We start from the raw sequence: 14,451 nt of genomic DNA, 5'->3' as shown, positions 1-14,451 counted from the left end.
AGAAACCAAAAGCTACTTGCAATTTTCACTGGTTTTAATTGAGATCAGTAACAGTCTGACAAGGAAAGAATTTAATGAACATGATTATGATGCCTCTTGATAAATATAAAAACATATTGACTGTAAAATAATTACCAGTTACCAATTATATCTGTTGTTTACAAAATTTGTTAGTTGGAAATATCTGTTGAATGTTTTGAAATTAAAATGTGTTAACTGAAATGATTAAAGAATTGAAGTCTTTAAATGATACAAAAGCAAGGATACATTGAATGATTGCAATTGAGACAACTACTAGCCCTGCATAGTAGGGCACTGATGTAAACAAGTACAGTTCACCTGAAGTCTTCAACAATGAGCAAAAGCCTGAATTTAAAGATCGTTATACATGGGCTTATTAAGTCCCAAGATAATGGTATCTACATCCTTTGCTTTCAAATTTTTGTTAGTATGTTTCTGATGAAGGTTAATTAAAATAAGCCCAGCACACTTAATTTGTGAACTGTTTTTATTTAATTTCAAAAGAGAAAGCTAATAGACAAATTTAAGCAAATAACAAAAAAAGGAAATCCATTTAATATGGCAGACAGCAACCAAACACAACCAGTGGACATAATGAACATGTTTTTGAATGCTCAAACTGCAATAATAACATTAGACACAAAAACATCTTATATAATGCTGGATTACACAAAAGTGTTTAAATCATCTGCTCTTCTCTGGTGTTTAAAAATTGTACAGATTTGGTGTCACAATATCTCAGTAGCATGGAAAGAACAAAAAATTTGTGAAAGCAAATTTACAGATCTTACATTGTTGGTTTGATGATTTGACGACTAAATGCATGTACATGTACAATATATACAAAAAGTTAGCTGCTATTGAGACAAAGGCAAAAATCATAGTGCAACAAAACATGTTTATTACAGATATAATAACAACAAACTAAAATAACACTTACCACTACTAAATGATTAGGAACTTTCAGGAACTAATTGCAGCTACTGTCCAGGTTATGTTAAACAAATCACCTCCAACTGACCGTCTCCAACTGATCTGTTCAGTGAAGAGTTTTTACCATTGAAATGAAATGTGAACACATTCCAATCTTTTGGCAGACGTGAATATTCTCATGTGGTATTTATACCTATATCCAAGGGTACCTATATCTGGTGGTGATAATTAACAATTTTTTTCTTCTTTTTGTGTAATTTTGAAAAAAAAAGGAATTTAAACTTTTTTCAGCATTTTGGAAAAAAATAATTTTGTAAATTTTTCATGTTTTTTTCATTTATTTTTATAAGAATTAAATTTTAAAAGAAATTTTTTTTAGAATATTTTTTTTTTTTTTAATTTTTGAAAAATTTGATTTTTTTGAAATATTTTGCATTTATAAATTTTTTAAACTTTAAAAAAGTTAATTTTAGTTGCCTTCGTCCATGCAATCATGGACTAAGTTAGCCTTGGTTGCCTTCGTCCATGCATGCATGGACTAAGTCTGTTGTGTTAGTCCATGCAAGCATGGACTAAGTTAGGGTTAGTTGCCTTAGTGCATGCATGCATGGACTAAGTCTGTTGTGTTAGTCCATGCATGCATGGACTAAGTTAACGTTAGTTACCTTCGTCCATGCATGCATGGAGTAAGCTTAGTTTCTAAGTTTTCATGTTTACAAATCATGAAAAGGTTAAGCCATACTATCAAGTTTTGCAATTTATTTCCTAAGGTAAGTTATAATGCACAATATGTATGTAAAACATAATTAATAGGTTGAATATGAAAAAAAACAACTAAACAGAAAAAAAAGGTAATTACATCAAATTAAAAAATAATTGAACTAACACCATGAAATTAAGAGGTAAGAAGAAATGGAGGTTTTCTAGAATTGATGTTGATTTCCAGTTTTATTTAATACCTTGTTTATATTAAACAACTAACGAAAAGACATAAGACATAGCGTACCGATATAATTTGAGGGAACTTGTAGTTATGTGTACTGGAAGGTCTAAAGTCATTAACAACTAAAGAAATATTAGCTGTGAGTCAATATAACACCGTTAAAGTGCTTATTGAAATTGTTTCAAGAATAAGGTTGGATATTTATAAGCCAATAAATCAGATGCAGAAAATAATTCACGAGAATACCCTTTGGTGTATAGATATTGAATTTTAAATAACTGTTAAAAGTCCTAAAATTTTTAATGACAAACCACACATTTTTTCAACGTCAAAAGTGAGTTCAAATTCACAAAAAAAAAAAAAACCCAACACCACCAACAAATGATCTAAGCATACACGAGCTAGTACATGACACTTAAAAATAAATTTTAGAACGACTTATATTTATCTATGTTATACTAAGTATAAAATATAAAAAAGAAGATGTGATATGATTGCCAATGAGACAACTGTCCACAAGAGACCAAAATGACACAGACATTAACAACTATTGTTCAACGTACGGCCTTCAACAATGGACACAGCCCATAAGGTCTATTTCCTCACTGTCTAATTCGTATAACTCTTGGATAAAAGACTGTATATTTTAGAATGTAATGTTTGAGAAAACTAATTAAGGCATACTAGGGATAGTGCAAATTAAAGGAAAAGTTAAAAGAGAACTTTATTCGATCAATCATAATATTGATCTTGCATTTCTTGAGTATTGATTTCATCAAATGTTTGTTAAAATTGGCAGACGGACCCTTAGACGGAGAAATAGATGTTTCTATCAATAGAAAGAAAGATGACTAGATGAACAAATAACTGTAATATATCTAAGACTAAAATTTCAATCAGTACATACCCAGTGGATTTATTGTGATGACACCATAAATAGTAAGAAAAATATTGATTGCGTGCATTGACAAAATGTAGGCATGTACCGAATGTATGACCATAGCTGTATATAGCGATAATATTTTTTGTTTCTTCTATTGATAACAAAATAAATAAAACAATAATCAAAGTTATGTAAATATTTATACTCTTAATATGAATGTCTATCCAAGAAGTTATTTGAATCTGGATTTATTTTCAAATACTTGAAAATTGATAAGAAATGTATCACACTTTAACTAAGTAGTATTGGAATGTGGAAAATTATGAATAAGTAAGTTAAGGTGGTACATATCACTACAGGGAGATACCTATGTAAAATCAGTTAAACTTTATACCACCTTTATACTAAAATATATTACAGTGAAAGTAACATTACTTGGGTTGGTTTTCATCATACACATTTTTAGAATCTAAAATAATTCCAGATTAGAATGTTTATTGTTTTTATTCATTCAGTGCATTGTAATTGCTTAGTATAGCTCATTATTATAGTAAACACGAGAAATCTAAACATATTTCAAGCAGACTGTCTGAACACATGCCACTGAATGTACTGAGAAAAATATAGAGTCGTGCACACAGATCGTTCTTTTTCTAATAAAATATTACCCTTTTCCATATTTTCAACAGCTGATTCTAGCTTCTTCATTTTTGAACTTTGCACCGCTAGTTCATTACCATAGACATTCAATCTTTCCAGATTACGTCGAATACTAAATGTAACATTTACAAGTTCGTTAAGTGCGTTGTAGTCCAGAAATTTAGATTTTGCATCACTTGCATCTTTAACATCTTGCTGATTTCCCAAACCATGAATCGCCTAAAAAATGAAAACATAAATATCAAATAGTGTAATAATCAGTTTCATTTAATCTTTCATGCAGATAATTCTTAAATAAGGAGATGAGAAATGATTGCCAATGAGACAACTACCTACCAAAAGGTTACGGGAAATAGATGTAAGCAATTATATATTATGCAGTTGTTTTAAGTTAAGTCGTTTCTGTTCCCTCAGAAAGAGTTTGTTAAATCAAATGTTGATTGAATTGTCACTGGCAATTTAATTCAAACCTATTTGGGATATCATGAGACGAATTTCTAGTGATCTCCTTAAATCATGACATTCATCTCCTGTTAGTTCCGGTGTTAAAAAAAAAAGAATAAATGAGTTGACCAAAATAAAGAAGACGAACACAACTCTAACAGAAAAATTATGTCAATGTCTCATCATTTAGTACTGACAAGTGTGATTTTATCCAGATATATGTATGCATGCCATGTTATAGGGTTATATAACATTTTGTCAATATCTTTATATAAAGTAAGATCAACATTGATGACTTATACATTGTATAATGCCTACTCATGATAAATGAGCGAAGAATAATCTATATTGATTCTGATAAGAATGCTTGGTAGGAATAAAACAGGTTAGATTTTTTTTTTCACTCAGCCCTTTAAAATTGAACCTCCTTCCATTTAAAAATGAACCCTATATGTACTAGTTTATGTTATTGTAATGCATTAATAAATGCTTGGAAGGAATCAAATATCTTAGATATTTGTTAAAATCTATTTTACTGAGCAATAGAAAATTGAGTCCCTTACTATAAGGACCTGAACCCCCATTTAGACCTCATGTGTTAAATTGGTCATATTTGTTCCATTTTTGTAATATAGCAATAAAGCATTGACATAATTAGTAAGTACTATTGAAGGATCAAACATGTTATAACATAGTTTAAATATCTTTACTCAGGCATGGTAAATTCAACCTATACCCTGGACAAATGGGCACTCTTCAGATATCAGTTATCAAACTGTCATAGTTTTTCCAGCTAGTTATACTGCATTTGTAAGTACACAGGAACTCAATTTTCCGTGAAGGGAAGGGGACATTTTCCAGAGATATGAGGGGGAGGGAGTAATTTCGCGCTATAGAACATTTCGTAAACAATTAGGAAAATAACCCCCAGAATCAATCCCAGCCTTCCTTTTGTAGTGTGATACCCTTTAATACAAATTCATGGAGATCAATGCACTTGCACTCAATGTATTCTTAGTAAATCAATTACTTCGGATGACGACGCACAGTTTTTGCAATCCTATAAAAAACAATAATATTCATACCATTTCCAAATCGATCCATATTCTGTTGCAAACTGGATCTGATAGTTTTCCATCTTTTGAATGCGAAACAATGAAATTCTTATAGTACTTTATCCGTGCTATGTGCGCACCATGAGACAAATCATTTGACAGTGGTAAAACATCAAATCCAGAAGCTGGTGGTGAAACATATGGTGGTAAATTTCGTAGAAGACAAACCATCAACGTAACGTCTAAATCAGCAGATGATACTACAGGTGACCCTATGAAAAGGATAAACAATTTAATATGTTTTCTTTCATTCATTTTTATCTCATGAACTGCTATGTGTCGAACTTTAAATTCACTCACAGTTTTAGCACTGATTCATTGTTAAGTGTACCCATCAGTCAAAGGGCTTTCTTTAGTGTAGCCATATGGAAGGACAGTTATGCTTTTTAACGATTTCGCATTGCCGAAAACTCTATTTCTCATGATACCTTTCCATCGTGCAAGGTTTTTTCTACTTGTACTTTACATATATATATATTGCTTAATTTGTAAACTAGTTTGGTAATTATTGTCCGTTCTCTAATTGTAACTATGTACTCTTTTCAAATTTATTAACCTGAACGAAACGCCTAATTCAGCAATTCAATAATACATTGTAAAAGATACCTGATTGCATATACTGCTAATTATGATAGACATGTATCATACAACACTCAATGTTTGTGTTATAAAAAAGGAAACGTTACAATAACAACAAATTTCATAATTTATCGCAATGGCTACTCGTCCAATTGAAAATTTGAATTTCATTAACACCTTTTTACCAACATGGACAGTTTTTAACCATAATCCCTCTGTTTATGATGATGATCAATTAACAACACTCTCGTTCAATATCTCATAACGGTAGATTTAACAAAATGAAGTCATTTCTTAATGCAAAAAGACCACGAAATTAACTTTCACTGAATTAAGACGAAATTTTTGAAGTGTTTGTCGTTTTTGATTGTTTGTATAAAAGACAATATGATGAGTTTCTAATAATATTATGACACCTGAGTACTACAAGAGTATCTACCACATTTCATTTTATCCATATTCTAAATTCAATAAGACAATTACCTGGTGATGGGTACAAAGTATTCCATTGTTCCTGGTATAATATTCTCCTTTGTCCCCTTGGTGGTTTGTACAGGTCTGAAAGTATTGCCTTATTTGATGGAGATGACAAAACTGATTGCAAATTTGGATGAACACTGTCAAAATACCTCCTTAGCGCAGTTGTTCCTACTCGGTAATTTAAGTAAACAATGCGAAGAAAATTATCTTCTTCCTTAGTCATGTTAGTCGCCATGACAACATAAATTTAGTAAATGTTCAAATTATGAAGTGTAAGCCTATAATAAGTCTTTTTGCTCCTCCCTAATAATTATGATTTCACTGTTTATCACTGACTTCTGAAAATGAGATCACACAAAAGAGTTAAGGTTTATTGTACACAAAGCGTTTATATTCAACATTGAAAGTAGCTGTAACTATGCATGTATATATAGTGTCGTTGTTCAAATATATGTATTAATTTGAATAAAAAGAGTCAAAACAAGGCATTCTCGCAGTAAGAATATGTACATTGTATGAATAACATGGTTGTAGATTAGGGTTTGCTCTTTGAAATGCTTATTTATGTTTGTAGCAAGTATTATATGCTTGTTCCGTTGCTATATAATTTTAAAAAGACATATCTGTTTTAATACATTGAATAATAGTTGAGAGACTTTTTAACACCAGCTATAAAAAAGCTGATAGATTGAACTGTAACTCGCAGATTAAGACAACAAAGACGGCGAATACCGTTCTTTCTTTCCGTACATTGAAGTCGCTCTTTATAACTAAACCATCGTACCTAGAGGATAAAGGTTGAAACCCCATGTCGTGAAAACAATTGCAAACACATGATTTCCAAAAAACAGATAACAAATATGTAAAGCTTCTGCAAACTGATAATTTTTTTTTTAACGTAACATGCTGATCGTGTGAAAAAAGAGGCTACATTTATATATATGACACTTAAACAGAAAAATGCAAACAAAACCAATAAGACATTAAAACTAATATGAGGCAGGCATTACATGTACCTGTAAATGGGGACGGAGTCTGTATGAATTATTTTTTTGTAACTTAAATCTTTGTTAAAAAAAAGAAACGGAAATACCGTAACGTTTCAGATTTTGGTTCTGTTGTTAGGGATTTTAGTTGTGACGTTATTTAAGTTATAATGTCATATGCAATGTAAACAATGAAACGCTATCATCAAGTTACGTTTTTTCATATCAAGGAATTATTAAAAATGAAATTGGTATTGCTTTCCTTCCTATTTTATACCAGACCGATAAATATATATTTTCTCAAAGTTTCACACAAACGAGACCGGAAAAAGGAAGAACATTGTAGATTTCTGCGCAGATGCGGGAATTCAAAACACGACAAAAAAAAGACTGAACGATTTTGAGTTCATTTGTACGATTTTGAAATATTTTTTTTTATTGATTTTTCTTCTGTTATTTGGGACTTTGTCCCCATAATAGTTGAATTTAAACTGACAACGCCATGGAAAAAAGAAACAACAGAGAAACAACTGTACACAAAACACCACATAAAAAATAAAGACACGAATCACATAAAAAAAGAGGGCTTCTTTAAAAGTAGATGTGAAACTGACAATTTGATACAAAAAAGAAACATGAAATGTCAAAACGATAAAGAACAGACCGAAAATGTGCTACATTCATAGTTAAATCACAAACGAAAGACTGAATTAAACTGGAGTTGATCTAAGGTACTCTGGAATGGTAAAAAACCTTCTCAAAATATGACACTTGAGTGAGGTACATATGATGAAATAAAATAACAAAATAATGTACTCCAAGAAAATATAAATTGAAAAGTCCCTTATCAAATGATAATATCAAAAGCTTAAACACATCAAACGAATAGAAAACAACTTCCATATTCTTGATTTGCTATACGCAATATCCTATGTAAAACATGTGGATTAAAACTTGGCTTAAGAGCTAGCTAGGCCTGTCAGTTGTCTGAAATGGCGTTATGTTATTTAGAGTCACTTACTTGAGGAAAACACATAATTCGTTTGGACTTTAACCTAATGTTGGGTGGTTTAATGTTATGCTTATCAACTGCCGATTTTTTTTAATTTCTTATATCTTATCCACCTTTAACATTTGATAACCCATTGGTGGCCTTCGGCTGTTTTTTACTCTATGACATAACCCCCTTTTTTATTCCCAATTTTATTGCATATTTGTTTGGTGTTTATATTATATTTAAAGGCACACCAATTTGTGTTTTACTTGCCAATAATTTCAATAATTCTTTATCAAACATAATGTCGTTTTTATCAACAGAAGTTGATATTCAAATAGTCAGTAGAATTATATTTCAAAGCTTGACATTAGCAAGGGACAATGGAGCTATAACGTAAGTTAAAAAAATGCATAGAACAAATAATAATTTGTATTTGTATAAATAAATATATCCAAACAATATCGTTTGTATGTTATGGGCATACATGTACTAATACATAATTTAAAAAAATGTGAAGTGTGTGTGTACATTTCAAATATTAGATGTCTATTTAATATTTTCATATGGAAGAAATAATGAAACAGAGGAAACTATTCTATACGAAAGCAATGTGGATTCGCATGAACTGTGTATACTTTAGATCGGCAACATTTGTTTAAATGATTGTTTATCTGATTTTCGGAAATGTTTGACAATGACGTCATGCTAAAATACAGTATCGGCAATCAATCATTTACATACGCGTCAAATTATAAACGAAATAGTGCGACTTCATTCGAACGTCTATCAAAATTACTTTTCTACGCATCTACGTTAATTGTCTGTTAAAACACAATAAAAGAAGAAAAACTCACCCTTCCTCACAGTAGAGATACAAAATGGCGTTTTTAAGCAATGATACAAAATGGCGTTTGAATGAAGTGATACAAAATGGCGTTTAAATGACTTCACTCGTTCAACTTTTATTTCTTTCAAAACAGGTTTTATTCAACATTGTACGAGTGTACAATTACATGACGTTTAAAGGGACGATAGTTTAATGGGAGCAACGAAATGGAACGAAGGCCTATTTCGTCATCATATTCGTGTTTAAATGCTTTTTTTTAAATGTCTGATGCTTTTATCTTTGTGTACAATCATAAGGTAGCTTTTAACGTTATCTTATAATAAGTAATTTAACAGGTTTTAAAGTTTTATTGAAACGGAACACGGATACGTTTGACACTCTGAAAATATCAATAGTAATGGAATATTGATTTCCCATATTTATTTAGGATTTCAGTAATATTTGTATTGTATGTTGAAATTAAACTAATAAGAATGAAAATGTATTATATAAGTACAAAATGAATGCTGCCACACAGCCACATATTGGGCCGTCTCAACATTCTTGGAAGTGGGAAAACTGGAACAAATCTGGGACTTTTGAAAAGAGAAACATTTTGTTAAACATTTGATATGTTTGCACATGAAAGGTATAATAAATTTTCTATAATAATAATCTAAACAATATACGAATTTGAACGTTAAAAAAAATGTGTCATCACAATTACATCTACAAAAATGTATTTAAAAAAGGACGATGGAACAGAATGGTGTTTCATATTTAAATGGTAAAGAAGTATTATTAAATTCGTCGTGTTTAAAGATATAAAAGAAATAGTATATGCACTGTGAAGCTGTACATTCACATGTCATACATATCTTGCAAAGTGTAATCAATCCCGTATTGTTTCAATTGTCTTCTCGACAAACTATTTTATTAATGCTGAAAAAAAAAAAAAAAATATGTCTGCCAGCCGAAAATGCATTGCAGCACTTTTAGAAAACAAATCTGTAATGAATATGTTGAATAAACAAATCTTATTTTAATACTTGACATTAAAGGGGTTCACTTGTATATAATTCAATAGAACCATTCCCGTTACTTTAATGTTGAATACATCAATACCTTTATATTCACGATTGCTATGAATAAAGGCAACAGTATAAAAGAAAGCCAAACAAAAACAAATTTGAAAAGCATTGAAGACCCAAAATTCCAAAGAGATGTGCCAAATACGGCTCTTAGCCTGGGAAAAGAAATTCCTTAGTATTTAGAATAATTCTTACTTTTGGAAACAGTAAATTTATAAAAAAAATATAAAAGGGGTTACTAACAACAAAAAAAGAAACGAACATAGGACAGCACTTATACATTTTCATCTACACTAGACTCACCAGTTACGCTCAATTCAAAGCAGTTATAAAGCCAAACAGGCACAAAGTTGAAGAGCATTGAGGACCCAAAATTTCCCCCAAAATGTTCAAAATACGGCAAAGATAATCTATGCATATAATTGATGGTCAAGTCATCACCGAAGGGGTTAGTTACATCCGAAAAAAACGTACATAGAACAGCACTTAAAAAACATGCATTGTCACACGATAATCGATTGGATAATGCTACAAAAGTGACGTCACAGGTAAAAGTGTACATTTGTTTAAATTACTTGTTGAACAATAACCATCAGTTTATGTAAAAAAGTAGTGAACATATATCAACTCGAATATCACTATGCCACGTAATTATAGAAGTGAAATAAAAAATCTCAAATATTGCCATTCCCTAGAGGGCTCGTTTGTTATTTTTGCTGATGAAAATGATGAAGTCAGTATAAAAAACAAAAAAAGTTTATCGACATTTTCCTTTTCAAAAATAGTTTGTTGAATTAGTATTTCTATACAAGAGGGACAATAAAAAAAACTTATTTTATGTGTGCCTTTCATGGTGTGGTCGTATAAGCTTGTGTTATAAAACATTATGAAAAAAATGTAATATCCATAATTATGCTGAATACTTTTACGGAAGAAATTGCATTGTGTATTTACGAAAGATATTGTCATGAATATGTTAAATACACAAAATTAAATCATATCAATTTGTTTATGTTTATGTAAACGAGACATGACAATAACTCTAAGTCGTTATTTTTTTCTGTAAATTCCATGATTTTCGCGTCTCTGTATACTATGAATATACGTATACTATCAATAAATTATATTTGCTATTAATCAACAATTCCAAGTTTCTTCTGTACGACTTCACTACTAAATATACAGTTAAGTCGGCTTCATATCTTGACTTACATCTAGAAATTGACAATGAGGGTCGGTTGAAAACAAAACTTTACGACAAAAGAGATGATTTCAGCTTTCCAATTGTGAACTTTCCATTTCTAAGTAGCAACATTCCAGCATCACCTGCATACGGGATATATATCTCCCAATTGATACGCTATTCCCGTGCTTGCATTTCCTATCATGATTTTCTTGATAGAGGCTTACTGCTTACAAGGAAGCTATTAAACCAAAAGTTCCAAATGGTGAAGTTGAAATCATCCCTTCGTAAATTTTACGGACGCTATCACGAGTTGGTTGACCGTTATGGAATAACCATTCCACAAATGATATCGGATATGTTTCTTACGTCGTAACTAGAATCCCCTACCCTTTCATGAATGTGACCTACCGAATTAGACTATTTACCGGACTTGTAATCACATAAGCAACACGACGGGTGCCACATGTGGAGCAGGATCTGCTTACCCTTCCGGAGCACCTGAGATCACCCCTAGTTTTTGGAGGGGTTCGTGTTGTTTATTCTTTAGTTTTCTATGTTGTGTCATGTGTACTATTGTTTTTCTGTTTGTCTTTTTCATTTTTAGCCATGGCGTTGTCAGTTTGTTTTAGATTTACGAGTTTGACTATCCCTTTGGTATCTTACGTCCCTCTTTTATATAAAGAGTCTCTTTATATTAGAGTAATTTAATCATACATGTAGTAAACATACAGAATAACGCGAAATTATTGTCCTGTCCCAAAATATGTTGAAAATTATGTTAAAAAGTTTAAAATCGGAAGTCTTGTCCATGACTTAAAAGCCGGTCTGATGACGGAAGCGATATCTGGACGCATTTTTTCGTAAAAAAATGAATGGCATGTTATATTTTGATAATGACTTCATCAGTTCTAATATCAGCTCACACTGGTCGGCTAGCTGGGTTTTCCTGCTGATAAAAACAAAAAAAAGTCATATTCTACATATAGTTTGTATAAATTCATTCTATAATGTGGTTATTGTGTTTTAAAATACAAAAAACAAACTTACCCTATGATACACATAGTACACATCTAAAATCTCGCTTTAATGAGAGAATTTGAACGAGTTAGATATATGTTTAAAGATCTTTTAGTTAAATGAACTGTGATATTCGGTTTAAAGGGATGATGTTTCAATGGACGCGATGAAATGGAACAATGACGTACTATCATAATTATATTCATGAGGAAATTTTCACTAAACATGGTTAAGTACATGATTGTTGAGTTTAAATATTTTGGCAACTATTACGAGGTATCTTAATATCACTTTCATATATATAGTTGACACTTAAAAACTCTAAGCATGTAAAGGCAAATGCTATATCTTTGCTGAAGCCTAAGTTACATGTATATTACGATATACCCTTGCCTAAATATTTTTTTCAGTAACAGATATTTGTTTAAATTCACCCTGCAGTAAAAACGTTTTCCGCATACCTGAAATATCTTGTAATAAGTTAGTACAATCATTATATCGTGTGTGCAACGATTTGTAATTAAACGATATGATGTGTAAATCCGGTGATTTTATATCTATACCGAATTATTGACGTATACACGTCATGATGTTTACTCTATGAAACTTGGACGTTCTTTAAGTGTTCTGCAAGCTTCAAACTATATTACATAGTTATGTTCATTACGATTACGTTGTTGATGATCCAATTGGGATACAAAACGTCGTTAATGTATATACCCCGGCAATGTCCTGAATATATATACTGACATAACTGTGTCCTTATCCAATCACAAAACTCCACACATTTGTAATGCGTAATATCTTTTCTTCCTCCTAGGTAAATATTACGATTCGATTTAAGAATACCCTTTGCACATACGAAATGATTTTTAATGAACGATCCCACCATCGTCTCTATTGAGTGCCTACACTGAAAACTATCAACTATCATCCACATTTCTGATATAGCATAGGCAATTTATAGAACATATTTTTTTCCAGCGCAATGTGTTCACAGTAGAGATTTTGTTGAGTAATTGCTTAGCTAAAAAAATCTATCACGATAAGACTGGTGACATAATGCCATAAGCAGACTGTACGTGAAGATAGATGCTCCAATTTTGTGATCATCTTATGAAAAACAGTCGTGGTTGATGCATTTAAAATGTATTATCAATATAGGTTTTACTATTGCTCGCAAATAGTGCAATTGAAAAAAAAAAAACACAGGAAAATAGGGTGTATTTTCTTTAGAGCAATACGAATTAATTCAATTGAACTAGAAATCACTGGGAAATAGGGTGTATTTTCTTAAGACCAATACGAATTAATTCAATTTTCTGATTACAGTCAAACATGAACAGCAGTATTTTCTACGGGGACAATCATCGATTTCAAAACTTGAATGTGTACATGTGTAACATAATCGAACATGTCAATTGCAGCATGCATATTAAGTGAATGTCAATTCAGTTCAAAATTCTGAAGCGTAGGACAACTTGTACACATTTGTTTCAAGTTTACAATGTTTTGTTATTTGTTTTTACTGTTGAAATTAGATGTTATGTTTATTCACCAAGCGATGTATTATTGTTGACTATTCGAGATTTTTTTTGGCGATGCCGTCTTCAGCTAACTTTGATTTTAATATTACTACGCGGGCCACAAAAGATTTGCAATAAACAATTAATGCAAATAAAGAGTTTTTGGTGTATTTCAAAGCACAAACAATATACAGAATTAATTGCAATAACTGTTTAATGACTTTAAATATCAATTGTATTTGTATTCGGCTCGAAACAGGAGTAAAAACTCGCTAAAGCTTACATTACACCTGTTTCGTAGCCTCGTACATATACAGCTGAAATTAAAAGACACTAAACAGTCATTGTCTATTTCACCGCACGTGGTATTGCTTATTTAAAGAGACGTTATACACCCACAGATGACGTGACAATTATTGCAGTAATACATAATGGATATGTATAATACTTAAAAGTGCTTGTACAAAGTTGATGATCATGTTTGTGTATGTGTTATACTATATCTTTTCGTCTATGCTTCATTTATCAACAAGAGTATGTTTTACGTATAGTAATGACATTTGTTATTTATACCTCTAAATGTATTCGTCAAAATAAAAATTATCCTAAATCTAGGTAAACAGGTGTGTTTTGGTCGTCTCAGGTTAATCTTTGATTAAAGAGATCTTTCACCTAAAAATTTCAAATCCTTACAATTAACTTTGTGGAATGTTTTAGAAAAGTGTCCGACTTCAGTTTTTAGTCTCAAACTATGATTATTGTTG

The 14,451-nt window shown here is 31.0% G+C and overlaps 1 protein-coding gene across 2 annotated transcripts in view; it reads right to left on the bottom strand.

Moving 5' to 3' along the window:
• LOC143051646 (uncharacterized) overlaps positions 1 to 9,368 on the bottom strand; it is a 45,972-nt gene extending 36,604 nt beyond the window's left edge. The window contains exons 1-4 of one of the 2 annotated variants that reach the window (XM_076224542.1): positions 8,896 to 9,368; positions 6,062 to 6,396; positions 4,970 to 5,211; positions 3,449 to 3,659 (exon numbers count right to left, since the gene is read on the bottom strand). In XM_076224542.1, the coding sequence (XP_076080657.1) occupies positions 3,449 to 3,659; positions 4,970 to 5,211; positions 6,062 to 6,293 (685 nt within the window). In that variant the 5' untranslated portion in view covers positions 6,294 to 6,396; positions 8,896 to 9,368. The remainder of the gene's footprint in view (positions 1 to 3,448; positions 3,660 to 4,969; positions 5,212 to 6,061; positions 6,397 to 8,895) is intronic. The other variant, XM_076224543.1, reaches the window with a different exon arrangement.
• Positions 9,369 to 14,451: the final 5,083 nt, after the last annotated feature.

Source organism: Mytilus galloprovincialis, chromosome 11 (assembly GCF_965363235.1).
Source record: "Mytilus galloprovincialis chromosome 11, xbMytGall1.hap1.1, whole genome shotgun sequence".
Classification (NCBI taxonomy): domain Eukaryota; kingdom Metazoa; phylum Mollusca; class Bivalvia; order Mytilida; family Mytilidae; genus Mytilus; species Mytilus galloprovincialis.
This window is presented reverse-complemented; position numbering and strand designations above follow the sequence as displayed.